This window comes from Electrona antarctica, assembly GCF_951216825.1.
Source record: "Electrona antarctica genome assembly, chromosome: 8".
In the NCBI taxonomy this organism is placed as follows: domain Eukaryota; kingdom Metazoa; phylum Chordata; class Actinopteri; order Myctophiformes; family Myctophidae; genus Electrona; species Electrona antarctica.
This window is the reverse complement of record NC_136789.1, coordinates 28,477,169-28,500,132: the sequence shown is the minus strand read 5'-3', so window position 1 is coordinate 28,500,132 and position 22,964 is coordinate 28,477,169. Positions and strand designations below refer to the sequence as shown.

The window sequence follows — 22,964 nt, the reverse complement described above, 5'->3', positions numbered from 1 at the left end:
CATCAATCATACAAGGTGAATTAATGCCCTACTTCACATCAATCATACAAGGTGAATTAATGCCCTACTTCATCAATCAGGTGAATTAATGCCTACTTCATCAATCATACAAGAGGGTGAATTAATGCCCTACTTCATCAATCATACAAGGTGAATTAATGCCCTACTTCATCAATCATACAAGGTGAATTAATGCCCTACTTCATCAATCATACAAGGTGAATTAATGCCCTACTTCATCAATCATACAAGGTGAATTAATGCCCTACTTCATCAATCATACAAGGTGAATTAATGCCCTACTTCATCAATCATACAAGGTGAATTAATGCCCTACTTCATCAATCATACAAGGTGAATTAATGCCCTACTTCATCAATCAGGTGAATTAATGCCCTACTTCATCAATCATACAAGGTGAATTAATGCCCTACTTCATCAATCATACAAGGTGAATTAATGCCCTACTTCATCAATCATACAAGGTGAATTAATGCCCTACTTCATCAATCAGGTGAATTAATGCCCTACTTCATCAATCAGGTGAATTAATGCCCTACTTCATCAATCATACAAGGTGAATTAATGCCCTACTTCATCAATCAGGTGAATTAATGCCCTACTTCATCAATCATACAAGGTGAATTAATGCCCTACTTCATCAATCATACATACAAGGTGAATTAATGCCCTACTTCATCAATCATACAAGGTGAATTAATGCCCTACTTCATCAATCATACAAGGTGAATTAATGCCCTACTTCATCAATCATACAAGGTGAATTAATGCCCTACTTCATCAATCATACAAGGTGAATTAATGCCCTACTTCATCAATCATACAAGGTGAATTAATGCCCTACTTCATCAATCATACAAGGTGAATTAATGCCCTACTTCATCAATCATACAAGAGAATTAATGCCCTACTTCATCAATCATACAAGAGCGCTGGTGAATTAATGCCCTACTTCATCAATCATACAAGAGGTGAATTAATGCCCTACTTCATCAATCATACAAGGTGAATTAATGCCCTACTTCATCAATCATACAAGAGGTGAATTAATGCCCTACTTCATCAATCATACAAGAGGTGAATTAATGCCCTACTTCATCAATCATACAAGAGGTGAATTAATGCCCTACTTCATCAATCATACAAGGTGAATTAATGCCCTACTTCATCAATCATACAAGAGGTGAATTAATGCCCTACTTCATCAATCATACAAGAGGTGAATTAATGCCCTACTTCATCAATCATACAAGAGGTGAATTAATGCCCTACTTCATCAATCATACAAGAGGTGAATTAATGCCCTACTTCATCAATCATACAAGGTGAATTAATGCCCTACTTCATCAATCATACAAGAGCGCTGGGTGAATTAATGCCCTACTTCATCAATCATACAAGAGGTGAATTAATGCCCTACTTCATCAATCATACAAGAGCGCTGGGTGAATTAATGCCCTACTTCATCAATCAGGTGAATTAATGCCCTACTTCATCAATCATACAAGGTGAATTAATGCCCTACTTCATCAATCATACAAGGTGAATTAATGCCCTACTTCATCAATCATACAAGAGGTGAATTAATGCCCTACTTCATCAATCATACAAGGTGAATTAATGCCCTACTTCATCAATCATACAAGGTGAATTAATGCCCTACTTCATCAATCATACAAGGTGAATTAATGCCCTACTTCATCAATCATACAAGGTGAATTAATGCCCTACTTCATCAATCATACAAGGTGAATTAATGCCCTACTTCATCAATCATACAAGGTGAATTAATGCCCTACTTCATCAATCATACAAGGTGAATTAATGCCCTACTTCATCAATCATACAAGGTGTTTTTGGGTGAATTAATGCCCTACTTCATCAATCATACAAGAGCGCTGCGCAAAAGTAGCAAAAATAGCCGATCCAAGCTCCTCATCTTCAACAATCAATTGTCTGCTATTTTCGCTGGTTTCGAAAAGCTTTTTATGTGAAAGTGCACTTTCACGTTAGTGAATTTGAATGTCTGTGGGTTTTATAAATATTTAACTAATTTAATAAATATTAATAACTCCATTGGATCCAGTGGAACGCAGGTTCCAGAAAGGTTTCGTACATCAAATTCATTGGTGTCAGTTCCTCAACATTGTAGTGTCAATAATGACAATAACAAAGATCATGTAGAATTACTGCGGTAGTAACAAAACATTATACTGTACATTGATTATTACACATCATGTTGAGGCGCATGGGTCCTACTCCTAAATAATATATTGTTGCTGTCAGGCAAAAACATTATCGCCATATTTTATTTTTATTTCTTTTCTCGTGAATTAGCTTGTGAATCTGCTACTTTTGCTGTTTTTAAATTTGAATCCTGAAAAGTAACAATTTTGGGACATAATATGACGATATGAGGTTTCCATCCGACAGAGTGTGTGTGTGTGTGTGTGTGTGTGTGTGTGTGTGTGTGTGTGTGTGTGTGTGTGTGTGTGTGTGTGTGTGTGTGTGTGTGTGTGTGTGTGTGTGTGTGTGTGTGTGTGTGTGTGTGTGTGTGTGTGTGGATATGTACATGTAGGTGCAGTGAACAGATATGTACATGTAGGTGCACATAGTGTGTGTGTGTGTGTGCGTGTGCGCAGATATGTAGGTGCAGTGCACATATATGTACATGTAGGTGCACATACTGTATGTGTGTGTGTGTGTGTGTGCACTGCAGTTATAATATGCAAAGTGTTCCGTTGCCTGTCAGCAGGATCTCCAGTGCTCTCCATCTCCTGCCGTGTGAAGCAGGGTTTGATGAAAGCTGCACTCAGTCCATTCCTTGATGTTGTCCATCCAGGATTTCCTTCTTTCCCTCTAGCCTACCCCTTGTGACATGACCATACCACACCAGTTCATGATGTTCTGCTGTTGAGAGTAGTAGAGAGGTTGCCTGTGTGTTTGCCTGTGTGTTTTAATCATTAAAATATATACTTCAGCTATTGAAAAATAGCTATTGAAAAATAGCAGATATGTTGTTCCATTTATCTACAAGCTCATAGCGATGAGCTTGTAGATAAATGGAACAACATATTTTCAGATGGGGGTCGGCGGCCAGTTATACATATAATTCTGGGGGTCTTTGACATGAAAAAGGTTGAGCACCACTGACATGTTTTTCAGAAAACTGTCGTGATTTAGAAGACAATCTTTGAATCTGGTCTCAGTCCTAAATGGGTTAAATATTATTAGTAGGTGTGTGAAGGAGGGGTGCTGTGCATATGTGCACTGTGCGCAGGGGCGTGCTGCGTGCGTGTGTGTATGGTAGGCAGACAGGTAAACAGGCCTACAGCGTCATATGATTCATAACCTGATTGCCTGCATGCATGCATGGGGGAGTGATCAGCTTTTCCGCATGCAGCGCGCTGCCCTTGATCTTGTCATTCAAAAGCAATGCTTGCCTGAGGGGAAGTACTGTGGCTGGCTGCTGCATAGCCTACTGCCCTAGGTCGTCTGCTCTGCCTGGCTGGCATCAAGCCCAGAGTTGCCGGTCCATTCTGACTAGTTGGTACATACAATGACACAGCACCGTGAAATCAAGGTCGAAGCAGTGTCGATTTCGTCGACTAAAACTAAGACGGAAAATGTCCGTCGACTACCTTTTTTTCCACTGACGAAAACTAAATGGAAACTAAATAAAAATTAGGCTATGATGACTAAAACTAAGACTAAATATACTGACAATTTAGATGGTTAGATAGGGACCAGTGGACAAGAGATCCAATATAAGTCATTTTATAATATTGTTTGCATGCTGAAAATAGCTTGGGCTAAAAGCTTGCCCAAATGTGCCCAAAATGTGCTGACCTCATCACATTTGTCATGATGTCTATGGCTGTTTTTAGCCCAAGGAGTGTATTTTGTGCAAAACTAATGCTTGGAATGGATTCAGAATCATGAAAACCCCCTAGTTTGACATGTTACATGCTACTTAAAGCAAAAGGAATGTTTGACATTTTTGCCAGCCATAGGATGTTAATAGTAGGGTCACAAGAAACCCCTATAAAAGAAAATGCCCAATACTTTCAGTCGGTCAGCAAGTGGATTCATGAATGTGTGTATATAGACAGTATGGAGGGTGGTTTGCTACTAAACAGACATTTGCATGCACAAGGGCTGCCAAAGTAGGCTATCTTTTGTTGTTTTTCTTGTTCTTTCGCCCCCTCTCTTTGAAAATTAGACTGGGCAAGCTCTAAACTGACTGGGCCCCGGCCCCCGTGGCCCAATGGACCCTACGCCGGTTCCCCCGACCCCACTTTCAGAACCACTGCACCACACCATAGATAGAACTCTCCTAACTCCTCCGGTCAGGAGTTACTGGACCGTTCTGTCTACAGCAGGGGTGCCCAAAAAGGTACATCGTGATCTACCAGTAGATCACAACGGCTGTGCAGGTAGATCACATGGTGCCCCTAAAAATATGTAATTATTATTGTAATTATTAAAAAAAAAAAAAAAAGGCATATGCCACTTGAATTAAGGCAACTTGACTTGACTGGTTGACTCACAACCAGTCAACCTGGTTGACTCACAAACTCACAATACAATATCTTTTTTGTTTTCAAGAGTGCTGTGCACAAATGTCAGTAGCATTACAAAGTAATATGCAAAAAAAAAAATCACCCTTCTATTATGTGTAACATCAGCGTCCGTATTCCAAAGGTAATTTTTTTTTAACGATTTTCAGCAATGGGATAACACATCTTTTGGGTGGGTATATCACGTTTAGTCAAAAAAGTGTGGGCGCACCTGGTCTACAGTATAACACAACATGAAGTTGTCTCTGTCGGGTGGACAGTACCACACATATCCAACACTGTTACTTTTCAGGATTCAAATGAAGAAAATAGCAAAAGTAGCAGATCTCACAAGCTCGAAACACGGCGCTAAAAGCTTGTGGATCTGCTACTTTTTGATGCTTCCGTGTGACGCTGTAGTCTTGTGTGATCAAGTAGTAGAGCCGTTGATTTAAGTCAGAATATGGAGATAAGAGTTTTCTGCCCTGACAGCAACGATATCAAGGTCGAAGGCCCTTTCACTGTTATCATCGTGTGTACAGGTACATAATGGTAAAAAGCTGCTTCTAAAACGGTTAGTCCCAATACTTCATTCTGATTGGCTTGTTACCGTTGTAAATCTCACCATAATCCTCACCTTCAATCACTTTATATCATTCCCAGCTGATCCCGCAGCGCTGTAGCTGAACTGGGGAAGGGGGAGCACTTGATTGCCTTTTCACGCCCTGGGTAGGAGACCCTCCCTGGGTAGGAGACCCTCCCTGGGTAGGAGACCCTCCCTGGGTAGGAGACCCTCCCTGGGTAGGAGACCCTCCGCTACGCCTCGGGTCTCACTACGCATAGACATATAGACGTAGATGCCCTTTACGGCTCTGGAGCGTATCGTATGTGTATCGTAGCGTATCGTATGTGCTCAAGGGAGGGCAAAACATTCCCGAGAGCTGGGTGCGTCTGAGCACCACCTGTGCGCAACCTAACACACACACAAACACACTCACATATTAACTGTATATATGGTGATTTCGGGTGTGCCAGTACAGTACAGTGACAGTACAGTACAGTGGAGCGTACAGTAGAGGGACCCCCACACGGTAACTCTGTCATTTCTCAACCGTTTCGGACGCGGGGCGGCTTGGGCCGGCACCTGTGGGTCTGGAACCCCCCCCCCCCCCCCCCCACCCCACCCCACCCCACGGGTGTGATTTTATAATATATTTTATGTCACTACGCCTCTCAGCCATTATAAAATACCCGGTATAACCTGATAACCTCTTGTGGCTTAATGCTTTATGTTGTCCTTAATTCCCCTGCAGTTTCAGCGAGCGGCTGAAGTCGGCGGTGCGAGTGCTGGCGCCCCGCTGTGACGTCAGCTTCATGGTGTCGGAGGACGGCAGCGGGAAGGGCGCCGCCATGGTGGCGGCGGTGGCGCAGCGCCTGGGCCTCATGTCCCGCCTCCTGGAGGACAGCGAGGGAGAGGACGATGACGAGGAGGACTACGATGAAGACTCATGAGACTTAAACACTGTAATGTTTTGTTGGGGTGGGGGTGTGTGGGGGGGGGGGGGGGGGGGGTGACAACGGAGGGAGAAATAAGACCTCAAGGATGTTTTTTTGTTGTTTTTTGTTTGTGACAGAACATAATTGTGTCAACTCATAATATGAATTCTCTTTTAATCAGAACGTCATTTCCCGAGGACACATTATTTTTAGGTTGGGATTTTGACTTGCCCTGGCTTTGAAAACTACTGCTTTGACAATTTGTTCCAAGTTTTCATGAATGTTTTTATTGATGTGCAGTCCACATTCTATCACATTTAGAACAGTGGTTCTAAAACTTGAATACAAGGAAATGTTAAAAAAGAAGTTATCTTGGTATTTGAAGTATTTATTCCAAATGTGTATATTTGAGTGTATTCACAGACTGTCATATACAGTATAGCATTGCTGTCAGGCAGAACCCTCTCATGCATTTTGTTTGTTTCTTAAATGAATGCCCTACTTGATCATACTAGTACAGCGTCACACAAAAGCATCAAAAGTAGCAGATATGCAAGCTTGTAGATCTGCTACTTTTGCTACTTTGAATGCTGAAAAGTAACAGTTTTGGACATTATGATGAGCTTTCCACCCGACAGAGTCAATATTCTCAATCATATAAAGTGAGAGTGCCATATTGTAGATGGCCTGTGTTGTGAACAGTGTTGCCAACTCTGGTGAGAGAAATAAGCCAAGCCACCTCCAAAAAACAAGCCAACTCTTGAGAGAGAAATACGCCAAAACTGAAAGCTCCCCACTCCCCCAAAAAAACAAGCCAAAACAAGCCCAATAATATGGACATTATATTCCTAATAAAAAAAAAAGATTTGATGCATTTATCATTAAAATACTATGTATGTCTATAATAATGAATGTTTTTGGTCATTTATTATACTATTACACACATGTAGGGCTTAATGAGTAGAGACACCTGACCGATTCTGTCACTCGATGTGATTCAAGTAATGAAATGCTGGCTTGTTCGGGTTTCCCACAACTCTGGAAAAAACAAGCCAACATCGGGACAAACAAGCGGACTTGACAACCCTGGTAGTGAATGATGGCCTGTGTAGCGGTAGTGGCAGCGGTGGCCGAACGGATTGCGGAGCGGTCTTGATACCGGAAGGTCGCCAGTTCGAATCAGCGGTCCGACACGTTAAAATTACCACCGCTGAAGTGCCCTTGAGCAAGGCATTGAACCACTACCATGAAATGTTCTATGAGCAGGGCCTGGCTGGAAACAAGTTCTTGAGCTTAGCCCAGATACCCTGGGTAAATATAGTAACTTTGCTTTGCTTTGCTTAGCCATGATGAGTGACATGCATTGATTGATTGATTGATTGAAGAATTTATTAACAGTTTGCAGAATTACAGTACATTTCAAGCACAAACTCAATACAAAGGCTGTTAACTGTGAGTGGATGACCCAATTAAGCATTACACTTGTTTCCAATAGGGTCCACCATGTTCAAATCATCAAAACATTTAGAGACGTACAAATAGACACTTCTATAGACAGAACAGGAATTCATCATAAAGGAGGTAAAAAGGGAAAAGAAACATATACAGTGAGGGAAAAAAAAGGGGTGGGCGGTGGGGGGGGGTTCACGTTCAGCTCCGCTAAAGCCCCCCCCCCCCTCCTGCTCCTCCTTTTTATGCTGGTCTGATCTTATCAACGTCATTGTCTTGATGGCATTGTTCCTGCTGCTCTGTTCTGTTCTGTGGCACCCTGCCCCCAGTGGGGGGTCTTTGTCTGGTGTCACTGTTGTTGCTGCTCTGTTCTGTCCTGACCAGAGGGGGGTCTTTCGTCTTTGGCTGATGTCATGTCACTGTTGCAGCTACACTGTAGGTGTGCAACGGTTCATACATTTCAGTGATGTCACAGTTAATCGTACATTTTCGATACAGCAAAACAAAAAATCCAGATAAATGTCCTTGATTTTTCTCTTTACTGCAACTTGGGAGAGCGGGAGTTGTATTACTGAAGGCGTCTCAAATAACAGTGGCTTTATTCGCTGGCAAATTAACCAAACTCGTCTCTCTCTCTCTCTCGACCGCGCACAGATGTAGCAACTTGCCTGACTTTGTTTCGGTCTGCCTCGTGAAGTGCAGAGCACATCATTAGAAGTTGATTTAACTAACCACTTCAACCTTAAGTAAAAACCTTCTTAGTAAAAACGGACCCGAGTTGAAACTGTAACTGTGCAACTGTGGTCTTAAGTGGTCTTTGACAGATATCAGTAGGAAAGCTGAGAAGGAGACACACACACACGCACACACACACACACACACACACACAAGAGAAGCCTCTAAGGCTCTGTCGGGATTTGATCCCAGTTCCCAGGCCAAACTATTACATCACCAAACACCTAAACAAGCAGCCAAGGACAGAGGTATATGTAATGTAACTAAGAGAAGAGATTAAGCAAGCACTCAGTTGAGTAATTCAACGTAATGTATCGGGTGCCACGGTTCAGGTAGTCGTTGCCGCCGAGGAAGGCCTCCGGGCCGAAACGTGGGTTGGTGCACACTATGTAACTTTCCTCTTGAATCTGGTTTCCATGCGTAAGTGCTGACGTTTTTACCATTGAGCTAATGGGGTCATTCCTGCTTGCTCAGGGGATAAAACGAATCTTGACCATTAGGTCAAAATGCCAGATCCTTTGTCTAGGTGAGACATGACCTTTGACACAATCTAAATGTCTGAATATTACTACCGTATTTATATACAGATTTGACATTACATTTTTTTTAATGCATTGTGCCTTAAGTACAATATGCAGATACTTTTACTACATTTTGATACCTTATATTTCTAGTATGTCGTTAAGTGAGGAAAAACTCAAAAGAAGAAAAATAAAATCAGAGTACTTCTGCCTACCACAATAAGGTATTAATCCTCTTTGTTAATAATAGATATGGTGGATTAGGTTGACTAAAGGAAAATACCAATTTAGCCGGCAGGCAGTCTGGCCGGTCTAATAACAATACGACATACATCTTGTGTCAGCTTTATGTTTTTAAGGTTTTAATGTTTACCGGTAGAACTATAATTTGTCTGCCTTTCCCAGTTCCTGCCATTCCCCATTGTTATTATAACATGTTAAATGCAAACCGCCATGTGTGTTAACTATAGACGTTATGAGCGGAAGGAAGAGAAATGACTAGACTTCCCTCAGGTTTATTATTTTAAAGGGAAGACGATAGAATACTACATTTTCTGGGTTTTTTTAAAATATTGAGGCAGAGAAAGAGAGACAGCGTAGGAGGGAGACAGTGTAAGGACAGACAGACAGATAGGGAAGCTGAGAGGGAGACAGTGTCTATTAGAGACAGACGGTAAAGTTGAGAGGGAGACAGTGTAAGGACAGACGGATAGGGAAGTTGAGAGGGAGACAGTGTGTAAGGACAGACAGATAGGGAAGCTGAGAGGGAGACAGCGTAAGGACAGACAGATAGGGAAGCTGAGAGGGAGACAGTGTGTAAGGACAGACAGACAGACAGATAGGGAAGCTGAGAGGGAGACAGTGTCTATTAGAGACAGACGGTAAAGTTGAGAGGGAGACAGTGTGTAAGGACAGACAGATAGGGAAGCTGAGAGGGAGACAGTGTAAGGACAGACAGACAGGGAAGCTGAGAGGGAGACAGCGTAAGGACAGACAGACAGACAGATAGGGAAGCTGAGAGGGAGACAGTGTCTATTAGAGACAGACGGTAAAGTTGAGAGGGAGACAGTGTAAGGACAGACAGATAGGGAAGTTGAGAGGGAGACAGTGTAAGGACAGACGGATAGGGAAGCTGAGAGGGAGACAGCGTAAGGACAGACAGATAGGGAAGCTGAGAGGGAGACAGTGTGTAAGGACAGACAGACAGACAGATAGGGAAGCTGAGAGGGAGACAGTGTGTAAGGACAGACAGATAGGGAAGCTGAGAGGGAGACAGCATAAGGACAGATGGACACGGATAATATTAATACGAAGGCTGAGTGAGAGGAAGACAGTGTAGGAGACAGATAGTAGGGAAGCTGAGAGGGTGACAGACATTGTAGGAGAGGTGAACTGTACGATGTAATCAATCACTTACCAGTGAAGGACTCGCTTTTTTATACCGGTATTTACATAAATCTCAGATTATAATTTCAATATTTTCTTTAGGATACCTGTAGCCTAATATACACATAGATCCTTGAGTTGATCACGCTTGTATTCACTTATTGTTCTTTGTCTTTGATACATAACTATAGAGATCATGTGTACCGATTTGCATGAGATTTGGATAAAATCTGAAGGAGTAATATAAAAAAATGTGTTTTACATAAGTCAGCCTCCTGGTGGCGCTATAAAGAGCAGATGTGAAAAATGCAGGTCAAAGGTTTTTTACTTGGCCTGGCTCTAGGGAGTTTTACACAAAAAAGACAAATGGGCCAGTTATAGCGCCACCATGAGGCTGATGTGAAAATGTACAAGTGGCATTTCTTCCTCGGCCTAATGGGAACGTGTGCATACTTTCACAGAAATCGCACGCTGTGTTCATGATTTCATGCATTTTGTTCAAAACGGACCAATCCCGTAAACTTTGGAAGGCAATCTTAGCCAATAGGGATTAAATATGGGGAAGTGGACAGGTCCGTATTGATAACATGACTGTAGAGATACCGATTTACCGATTTGTCTATACCGATTTGCGTGATGTATGGATAAAATGTGTACGAGTAAGATAAAGAAATGTGTTGAGCAAAAGTCTGCCTCATGGTGGCGCTATAACAGGCTGGGGAAATTGGGGGCGGAAGTTCGTCGTTGGCATCCGGGGAGTGTGTGTGCACAGTTTGGCATCGGCCGGGCCAACGGTGCCAGAGATTAGCTGTACACAGACGGACGGACAGATAGACACACGGACGGACAAAGTGCAAAACATACTGCAAACTAGAAAAAGTGCCCTTCTGGGCACAGGTCTCCACCAGGGGGATAGGAGTGTGTGTGATGTTTGGCAAAATGTTTAGGAGTAATATAATTGTGTGTGTGTGTGTGTGTGTGTGTGTGTGTGTGTGTGTGTGTGTGTGTGTGTGTGTGTGTGTGTGTGTGTGTGTGTGTGTGTGTGTGTGTGTGAGACACGGCTTGGCCTGTTGTAGCGCCACCATGAGGCTGATTTGAAAACTGGCAAGTGGCATTTCTTCCTCAGCCTAGTGGACGCTGCGTAGTTGTGGCGATTTGTACATAACGGGTACAAAGCGGGCTACTCCTGAAAAGTTTAGAAGCCAATCGTAGGCAATGAAGGTGGATTATGAGAAATCAAACAAACCCGTCTTGATCACATTACTATGGAGAGCATGTGTACCGATTTGCATGAAATTTGGATAACATCTGAAGGAGTAATATTAGAAAATATGTTTTACATATGTCGGCCTCCTGGTGGCGCTATAAAGAGCAGATGTGAAAAATTCCAGGCAAAGGTTTTTCCTTGGCCTCTAGGGAGTTGGCATACAAAGTTATCCACAAATCCGTGCAGTTGGAGGTAAAAACACTTTTCGGCCAGTTATAGCGCCACCATGAGGCTGAGTTGAAAATGTTCACGTGGCATTTCTTCCTCGGCCTAGTGGGAATGTGCGTGCACAATGTCACGGAAATCACACCATGTGTTCATGATTTGCAGCATTTTGTTTGAAACTGAGCACTCCTGCGAACTTTGGAAGCCAATCTTAGCCAATCAGGATGGAGTCTGAGAAATCTGAAAGACTTGTTTCGTTGAATGGCTCTAGAGAGACTGTGTACCAATTTGCGTGATGTTTGGACAAAATCTGTAGGTGTACTGTCCAAAAACTTGTTTTGCACAAAGCGGCCTCCTGGTGGCGCTATAACAGGCCGTTCTGGAAATTCATTGTTGGCATCCAGGGAGTGTGTGTGCAAAATTTGGCATCGACCGGGTTAACGGTGCCGGAGATTAGCTGTTCACAGACGGACGGACACACGGACGGACGGACGGACGGACACACGGACGGACGGACGGACGGACGGAGTGCAAAACATACTCTCTCCCCATGCCTTCGGCCTGGTGGAGACAAAAATACTCTCCCCATGCCTTCGGCCTGGTGGAGACAATTACTTATTCACAACTGTGACTGACAAACCCCTGATGGGGCTTTTGCAGGACTGTGCCGCCTAAATGTTTTAATTTACAGGGTGCTGATTGGAGAGGACAGATAGTCAGGGGAAGGGGAGACAACCATGGCCACTGTCTCCCCGCCACAGAGTATCTATGTAGACTTAGATAGTATTTTAAACAGACTTATAGCATGTTACGTAGACAGTACTATAATTGCATTTTATGTAGTCATAGCACTTTATAGTACACATGTATAATATATAATATAGTATAGTATGTATAGTTTACATAGATACTCCACTGTTACGTTCTTAGCTTACGCATGTTTCATGATAACTACTTTTTATATGTGTGATGTATGCCATGCTTTTTGTTATTGCTTAATGTAAATCGCTCTGGATTAAGAGCGTCTGCTAAATGCCTAAATTGTAAATTGTATAAAACTCCTGCCCAGCTAATACCAACACACTTTGCTAGTTTTTGGGATGGCTCAGGGTAGAAGACAGGGTTATGCAAATATCCCTGGGATTTGTAATTAAGATAGACCGTCACAAAGGGACATACCCTCATACATACCTGTCAAACTGATTTGTAATTAAGATAGACAGTCACAAAGGGACATACCCTCATACATACCTGTCAAACTGCATCTCCAAAGTGAGTGACACCCACACAGCACCAGAGAGAGGGAGCGACCACATTTAGAAGAACAAACACGGGTATGGATCAGTTGTTTTGATTAATTGAAAATGGTGGACCCTCTTGTAAACAAGTGTAATACTTTATGGTGTCGTCCACTCACAGTTGACAGTTTTTTTATTGAGTTGTACTTGAAATGTACTGTCATTCTCCAATCTGCTAATAAATACTTCAATCAATCAATAATAGTTTTATTTTGAAGCATCAAAATGAAGAATGCCCTGACCATTAAAATATGGGAATCACTGGTACCACCAGTTCACCACAAGGGGACATATAGGGTTTATTTGTTGATATATTGTACAGTATCATCATTGTGTTCATTTTTCATGCTATGTTGATGAATTGAATACAACAAACCAAAACGTTTTTAGTTAAACCCTTTGTCCCTCTCCTGTTTCCCCTTTGTTTGTTCTGGTCCCTGGGCTGAGCCGGCCATAACATAACTCAGTGTTGACAGAACAGAAATATGCCTTGCTTTGAACTTTGAAGCAAATCCTGTAGTGAGGCATGCTGGGACTTGTATTTCTCCAAGCACACACGAGATCAAAATCAAACAGGATGGGATCAGACCAGAGCAGCGTTTACTCCTCCTGCTGGTAGTGGCTAGTAACTGCAGGTTATATGATCAACCCTGGGGTTTACATCATGGAACATTTGTCTTAATCTGTACAGTATGAAGGGGCACTAAGGAAGACTGAGCACCTCGATGTTAAATTATCTGTTTTGTCAAAAATGTCTATATATATAGGCCTATATTTGAAAAATGATCTTAAGTAGGCCTAATGACGCATGATTTGAACATGCACAATATAGCATAATTATACCTACATTCTTCTTCTTTTTATAGATATTGGATAAGGTTCTGTAGCAATTTGTAACAATATTCTAGAAATGTTAGAACTTAATTGTCAAATGTGTTCAATTATGTTCTAATCATGTATAGGCTACTATATACATTAGCCTACTTATAGACCATTTTCAAATGTATGGTATGGGGTGATTTTCAAATGTTGTAACTTGTATGATACATTTGTATGGGGTGATTGGGGTCACTGACACAAAATATGTTCAGATGGGGATCCGCCTTGGTCAAATATTAATTTGGGCCTGGGGGGGGGGGGGGGTCCTATAAAATCAGTGTGTATGTTGCTCAACGTTTTGATCTCTTGAAATAATCGCCACGCGTGTTGAAGCCTCACCACCACGCATGCGCCAATCAATGGACATAAGTAGCACTCGCGTGCGTCACGTTGTCTACAGTGAGCCACAGACTGCAGTGCCCGGACGTGGCCACATTTCGCCTTGAAAATAAAAGCTTTCTTAATATTCTTTCTTGTACGGAGAAATAATTAGAACAGTGTTTCCCAAAGTGGGTTCCGGGGGGGGGGGACCCCTAGCCCTAGGGGTCCTTGGGTGAGGGAGTTCCAGGGGGTCCCCAGCTAAATGATAGTTTGGAACCAAATGGACGCTTATGGTTCTGTAAACTCTGAGAGTGTCGTTCCATTTGTACACTCTCAGAGTTAAATTTACATTGATTTTACAATATAAATTGGAGGTCCCAGAGATAGAAATGCCATTAAATAGGGGGACCGTAGCCTAATTCATGTCAAACTGGGGGTCCTTGAAATGAAAATGGTTGAAAATGAATCATTGCTAGAGCCGTAATAATCTTCTCTCATGGGGGTCCCTGGCATATCTCTTCAAATGGGGGTCCGCAGGGTAATTAGTGTCAATTTGGGGGTCCTATCCAGGGCTTAATAATTTAACACACACACACACACACACACACACACACACACACACACACACACACACACACACACACACACACATTATCATGTTAATATTATTTATAGTAGCCTAGTGTATATTTGTACGTCTCTAAATGTTATGATGAATTGAATATGGTGGACCCTATTGTAAACTAGTGTAATGCTTTATGGTGTCATCCCACAGTTGTGTATTCTTGAGTTGTGCTTGAAATGTACTGTAATTCTCCAATCTGCTAATAAATACTTCAATCAATAAGTTTTATTTTGAAGCATCAACCGGAAGTCTTTCCACCGTGCTGTGTTCCGTTGACGCTGCTGCAGGGTTCACTGACTGACTGTAGCAATTCTAATATCAGAATGAAAGAAAAGAAAAGTCCTCACGTCCTTCACATCCACAACCTCCGTCCCAGCCTGCGGCATTTCAACCCCAATTAGAGCAATACAGTTGTTTTCCAATCATTTGTTTATTAATTTGTCACAAAGTTTACAAACACACATTTCACATTATTTAACAATAAAGTTGTAGCTGCTCTAGTAGACTACAGACTTCTCTGATGAAGTTTTTTTTTGGCCACACCTAGATCCTGTCCTATTTTCACAAAAAAGAAGAAGGCTTTTCTTCTGTGCTGCTGGCTGGGGTTTTTATTTTGTGTGTGTGTGTGTGTGTGTGTGTGTGTGTGTGTGTGCCGGTGGTAGTGGAGGTACCCGGCTGTGTAACTTGATAGGAGAGAGAGAGAGAGAGAGAGAGAGAGAGCGAGCGAGCGAGCGAAACGGGAGAGAGAGAGAGAGAGAGAGAGAGAAATAATAAGGGGAATGTAGGACTGCAATGGAGCAGAAGGCGATCCAGGTAAAAAATATTTAATCGTTTGCTAATAACATGCTTTGTATATTTTTACACACATCTCGCCACGGTTGACCTGTTGATATCTGGAGATAACAACAGGTAATATTGTGATTCATTATCTTAATATCAAGCCTGGGCTGTTTTCATTTTATTTCGCCGGGTTGAAATTAAAATAATTTCCAGTGTAGAAATATCGCCGATGCTGGTCGTTTAGTGGCAGCATTTTTAGGAGATCGAGTCACAACTTTTTTTTGTTTTTTTTTATAAATTCAAACAAAAGTCTTTAAGTTTTTTTTCCTTTTCTGTCTTTTTTGTAAGCGACACAATAACAGACGCGACAACAATTTATATACGATATATTTTATTTTATTTTATAAATGTTGGAAGCCCAGCTATACAGGGCTTGTTGATATTTCTAAATGACAACGGATGTTGTGGCGTTGAAATGTTCCCCAGGCATTGTTGTTACATACACTCAGTTTTTAATATTCTGATATATATTTTCGGGACGGGGTTAATGATTAATTTCTTTGTGTGTGTGTGTGAGAGAGTCGTGTCGACAGACCATAGTGTGTGTGTGTGAGACTGTGTGAGTTCGCCTTTGCTTTTTTACCAACCCCCACCCTCTCTCTCTCTCTCTGTGACTCCAACCAAACATTTCCACATAAAATAACAATTTTATTCAGACTCGTTTCGCTGCGATAATGTCAAAACTTTTAACGCCATCCTGGCGACAAAGGCGTCGCGGGCTCGTGGCAACTGGAAAATATCATTTTGGTGTTTTTGCTTTGACTTGATTTTTGTGATTTTGTGTGGACACAAAAATAATCGCTGCTGTGTTAAAAATGTTTCAGAGTGATATTAAATATTTGTGGGGGGAGAGAGAGAGAGAGAGAGAGAGAGAGGTGGAGCAGTTACTGGTGTTCTCTCTCTCTCTAGACTAATGTGAAGCATATTGACATTATTATGAGCAAATCCCCGACATTTTGTCTCCTATCTAATTGCTGGAAGCTTAAGTTGGAATGTTAAATATCGTCTCTGGACTTTCTTTCTGTTTTTTTTGTGTTGGACTTGAAATGAATTCAATGACGAGGCTTATGTTGAAATATTCACAAGGACACACACACACACACACAGACACACAGCCAGGGCGATATTGAGTTTGTTAGACATTTTTAAAACTGCAACACGATATTAGAGGATATGGTAATATTTCTGGGACGTGTATATATATATTTATTTGTGGCTGATATTTGAAATGTTCCCATGCATATCGCGTGTTGTATGTGGGTGATATTATATGATTGATCTGTTTAATATTATTGGCATTTTAAAAAAAAATGCATTCGAAGCGTGGTATGTAGTATGTATGTATGTAGGTTTGGGTTCACTTCCCCCCTCTGTGAAAAGAATGTTTTGAACGATACAAGGTCAGTGCTTGCTACAGTCTTGTAGCAAGTCAATGTGCTTGTGATATATACAGTCAATGTGCTTGTGATATATATATATATATATATATATATATATATATATATATATATATATATATATATATATGGTATTTTTTTTTAATTCATGATAAATTGTCATATATATATATATATATATATATATATATATATATATATATATATATATATTCTCTTCTCTCTCTTGTTGAAAGTCTTATTGCATTTCCAGCAGCACATCACGAGAACTGACGTAAGCCTAGTGGAAGATTAGGGTTTCCATCTTAAATTCTATATTCAAATTTAGAGAGAGGGGGGGGGGGGGGGGGGGGGGTACAGGGGAGAGAGAGAGGAGGAGGAGGAGGAGGGGGGGGGGGGTGCAGAAGAGACAGAGAGACTAGAGAAGAAAGGGGGGTGGAAAGAGAGAGAGAGAGAGAGTGCCTGCTTTACTTGCTTATGCCTTGGTTTCTTATAAAGGTTTCTTTATTTTTGTCTTGGACCCCAGGATATATTCAGTACATGCAGTGTACAAAACAAAAAATCACACCCGTGTGAAGTGAGGGGCGCTAATATATTACAGTCTAACTCATGTTGCTATGATTAGGTGATGTAAAACAAACAAACATTAAATTCTCTTTATTGTTAATGGCATTTAATGTTTGTTTTAGGGACTAGATGACGTACATTTTCCCTTCATTGTCAATGGCGTTTTTTAAAACAAACATTAAACTAAAAACAAACATTAAACCTGTATATAAGAGGGGCTGCTATAGCGCCCCTCAAAAATATGAGATATTGTTTTATCCTTAAAATGTTGTACATTGTAGTTGGAGGTAGATGTATGAATATAGGAAAGATGGATGGATGGCAGATTGGGTGATGATGACAACGTTATACATTTTTTGAAAACTCAAAGAATGCCAGAAGACCTAATAGTGTTGCACAATTAATCAAAAATAGATGATCTAGATATTCAGACACACGCAATCTCATTTTGTGAAGAATCGGGCAGCACTATTTGGCTGTCCAATTCATTCTAGTTAATCTTATGATTTTCTTTTCTCCAGTGTTTTAAGCATTATGTTATGCTTTAGCTATTGAAAAATAGCAGATCTACAAGCTCATAGTGCGGCACCGAGTGCCGCACTATGAGCTTGTAGGTCTGCTATTTTTGAAAAATTGTGACAATGGCGCAAATCTTGGAATATATATTATTTCAGAGCGAACGTTTTTAACTCACATCTTTGCTTCTGGGGGGGTCCCTGGAACAACATGTTTTCAGATGGGGGTCGGCGGCCAAATGCATATAATTTTTGGGGTCCTTGACATGAAATATTGAGCACCACTGATACAGAAATATAGGTTTTTCAGAAAACTCAGGATTTAGAAGACATTTTTTAAATTTCGACATCAGGCCAAAATGGGTTAATACATATTTTCATGGAAAAAATGAGAATCGTTTGAGAACATAGGACCTATGTTGTGGGGAGATACGAAGGGACTTTAAATGGAATTCAATGTATTTTTTTTTTAATTCAAAATTCTATTTAATTTATAATATTTGTATGTATTCAAAATACATAAAATATGTATACATTAAAGAGAGAGACATGAATAGAGAAGACTCTTTTGGGGTGTTCGTGCCGCTCACTAGATAGAGAGAGAGATAGGCTACAAATTGGGTGAAATGGTTAATTTTAGAAACCATATTTAAAGCGTGTGCGTGCGTGAGTTGTGGTTTATTTCTGGGCAGTATAAGTATGCTACCGGAACACATTGAAGAGGCATTTCTATATATACATATTTAGTGTATGTATATATGTATGTAATGTGTGTTAATGTCTCTCTATCATAACTCAAATGAATAGCAGCTGTACTAGGGTGGGAGGGAGGGAGGCCCCACCCTGCCTGTCTGTATACTGTATGTATGTATGTATGCTAGCCCTGAGCCTATACGCTAGCCCTGTTATTTTAATCCATTCTGGGCGGGAACTCCTTTTGGTGTTTTAAGCATTAGGTTATACTTTAGCTGTTGAAAAACAGCAGATCTACAAGCTCATAGCGCGGCACTGTACGAGCTTGTAGATCTGCTTTTTTTTTTTTTTTTTTAATGTGGCGCAAATCTTTGAATATATATTCTTTCAGAGTGAACGTTTTTAACTCAAATCTTTGCTTCTGTGGGGGTCCCTGGAAGTGGAACAACATATTTTCAGATGCGGCCAAATACAGATAATTCTGGGGGTCTTTGACATGAAAATGGTTGAGCACCACTGACATGGAAACAACGTTTTTCAGAAAACCGTCGTGATTTAGAAGACATTTTGTAGTATTTGGTGTCGGGTCTGAATGGGTTAATGTGGGACACACAGTAATGGAGACTGCCTCTTCTCTGTCTGACCAGCTGTGGAACGTCACATCTTCATTATGACATAACCAGTGGTGGTAGAAGTACTCAGATATAAATATATTTTTACTTAACCCATTTAAGCCTTTCCTCGAAATTTTAAAAATATCTTCTAAATCCTCCAGTTTTCTGAAATAAATATTTTCACGATTTTTCAAAAAATAGCAGACCTACAAGCTCGTAGCGCGCCACTCGGTGGCGCGCTACGAGCTTGTAGATCTGCTATTTTTCAATAGCTAAAGTATAACATAATGTTTAAAACACCAAAAGGGGTTCCCGCCCAAAATGGGTTAAGTAAAAGTCTTAATGCCACTATGTAGAAATACTCTTTTACTTGAGTAAAAGTGCAAAAGTATTGGCATCAAAAATACCCTTTTCATACGTCACTCAATCCAAAAAATATGTCCATATACTTCCAATGTGACGCATTGTGAGCTTATAGATCGGCCATTTTCGAATAGCATAAGCAATAGAGGCTTAAAGGCTTAAGTGATTTATGTACGTTTTGTAATAATAATCTAAATCTGCAAACTACTCACTAACTAGTAATGAAAGCTGTCGAATGAGTGTACTAGTGGAGTTAGGAGTACAATACTTTCCTCTGAGATGCAGGCCCGGGGAGCAGCAGCGGGGGTCGGCGACTACGGGGGTGCCTGGGAGCTGCAGGAGCACCCCTGAACAAAATATAGGAACACAAATTAGAACCTTAAGAGTATATATTAATAGAGACGGCACCGGATTCCTCCTCCCATCCACTTGCATTAAGTTGCTCAAAAGCGCATGAGGCGATTTCACTCCTCCTTCCGCGTGGGAACAGAGTGCATTCTGGGATGGATTGGGCCCAAACACATGAACACACTGGCCGTTGACTATCATTGCACGCGCTCACGTATGAAACAGCGTTCACGTGTCATCATGAACGTGCGCAATGATAGTCAACGGACCAGCACGTTGATGTGTTTGGCCCAATGCTGCAATACCAAATTCGGCCACTATGTCCATTTCGCCTCAGGGTTTCCTCCGGGTGCCGTCTCTATTAACCCATTCTGGACGGGAACCCCTTTTGGTGTTTTAAACATTGTTATAATTTAGCTATTGAAAAATAGCAGATCTACAAGCTCATAGCGCGCCACCGAGTGGCGCGCTATGAGCTTGTAGGACTGCTGTTTTTGAAAAATCGTGAAAATATTTATTTCAGAAAACTGGAGGATTTAGAAGATTTTTTTTTTTATTTCGAGGTCAGGCCAAAATGGATTAATCTATACCGGTACTCTAAGGTTAGAGCCCCCTGAGCTTCCCTCCCCCGGCCATGGCTGTGGTTTTGTCACGTAGTCACACCTTTACGGACACAGGCACAGGCATTCAAATGCTAATATGGTGGCTTTTGTTGTAACCTGCCAGGTAGAGTATACAAGTTTCAGTACAGTAGCTTTTCTTTCTCACTCCCCACCCCCCCTCCCCCCCCCCCCCCTCCCCTCCCCTCCCCGCCACAGTGGGGCGGGGGGAGGGCACCCCTGACAGTTAGTTATAAGAAGTATTCGCCTCTGCCGGGGAGTATAAAGTATAGAAAAATGGAAATACCTCAAAAGTACTAGAGTACTCTACACCACGATAGGGTTGTCCCCTCAAGTCGATTATTAGTCCATGCATTGCTCGTTTCGATGTTAGTTGGTTAATTGATTTTGCTTAATACATTTAGTTTTTATATATAGCCTATATTAGATGGATTGTTTTTTTTGTATACTGTTCCAATCAATGTGTCATTGGAATGGTAATGAAGTATTGAATTGTGTATTATATATATTTTTCTCCTTTTTTTTGCCCCCATTCACATCTCTTGTGGACTCGGTATAAACAGTGACCCTTCAATTCTGCCAGTCTATATCATTGTGACTTGAACATTGTGAATGCTTTCTGATCTCAACCTCACCAATCTGTAAAAGGATTGTATGCAGGGAAACGCTGTTTTACACGTTTGTTGATTAAATCAACTACTAATTGATTAGTGGACACATTCCTGTGACTATTAATGGACTTTAGAATGTGTTGGCCCGAGGACCGCCAGAGACATAAGAGTCTCTTATCCATCATACTGGCACTGAGTGAATAGGTAGAGGTTCAGTTAGTACCAGAGCCCATGCCAAATGTATGGGTCCTAGAGGTTCAATTAGTACCAGAGCCCATGCCAAATGTATGGGTCCTAGAGGTTCAATTAGTACCAGAGCCCATGCCAAATGTATGGGTCCTCCTAGAGGTTCAATTAGTACCAGAGCCCATGCCAAATGTATGGGTCCTCCTAGAGGTTCAGTTAGTACCAGAGCCCATGCCAAATGTATGGGTCCAAGAGGTTCAATTAGTACCAGAGCCCATGCCAAATGTATGGGTCCTCCTAGAGGTTCAATTAGTACCAGAGCCCATGCCAAATGTATGGGTCCTCCTAGAGGTTCAATTAGTACCAGAGCCCATGCCAAATGTATGGGTCCAAGAGGTTCAATTAGTACCAGAGCCCATGCCAAATGTATGGGTCCTCCTAGAGGTTCAATTAGTACCAGAGCCCATGCCAAATGTATGGGTCCTAGAGGTTCAATTGGTACCAGAGCCCATGCGAAATGTATGGGTCCAAGAGGTTCAATTAGTACCAGAGCCCATGCCAAATGTATGGGTCCTAGAGGTTCAATTAGTACCAGAGCCCATGCCAAATGTATGGGTCCTAGAGGTTCAATTGGTACCAGAGCCCATGTCAAATGTATGGGTCCTAGAGGTTCAATTAGTACCAGAGCCCATGCCAAATGTATGGGTCCTAGAGGTTCAATTAGTACCAGAGCCCATGCCAAATGTATGGGTCCTAGAGGTTCAATTAGTACCAGAGCCCATGCCAAATGTATGGGTCCTAGAGGTTCAATTAGTACCAGAGCCCATGCCAAATGTATGGGACCTAGAGGTTCAATTAGTACCAGAGCCCATGCCAAATGTATGGGACCTAGAGGTTCAATTAGTACCAAGAGCCCATGCCAAATGTATGGGACCTAGAGGTTCAATTAGTACCAAGAGCCCATGCCAAATGTATGGGTCCTAGAGGTTCAATTAGTACCAGAGCCCATGCCAAATGTATGGGTCCTCCTAGAGGTTCAATTAGTACCAGAGCCCATGCCAAATGTATGGGTCCAAGAGGTTCAATTAGTACCAGAGCCCATGCCAAATGTATGGGTCCTAGAGGTTCAATTAGTACCAGAGCCCATGGCAAATGTATGGGTCCAAGAGGTTCAATTAGTACCAGAGCCCATGGCAAATGTATGGGTCCTAGAGGTTCAATTAGTACCAGAGCCCATGTCAAATGTATGGGTCCAATGATCCCCCCGTCATAGACCACCGAGTCCTCATGATTTGACCCATATTTAATGCAACATTTTCTCATGAACTTGAAAAATGAGATTGATGATATTTTCGATTTGATAACATAAGAAAATATAAAGATAAAACAAAAAGACGGGAACCCCTTTTGGTGTTTTAACTAAGCATTATGTTATACTTTAGCTATTGAAAAATAGCAGATCTACAAGCTCATAGCGCACCGCCGAG

General features: G+C 41.5%; 1 protein-coding gene across 1 annotated transcript in view; it reads left to right on the top strand.

Moving 5' to 3' along the window:
- Positions 1-15,373: 15,373 nt before the first annotated feature.
- LOC306928694 (AT-rich interactive domain-containing protein 5B-like) overlaps positions 15,374-22,964 on the top strand; it is a gene marked incomplete at its 3' end in the record, with an annotated part of 49,095 nt that continues 41,504 nt past the window's right edge. The window contains exon 1 of the mRNA XM_079508964.1: positions 15,374-15,536. Coding sequence (XP_079365090.1) covers positions 15,516-15,536 — 21 coding nt within the window. The 5' untranslated portion in view covers positions 15,374-15,515. The remainder of the gene's footprint in view (positions 15,537-22,964) is intronic.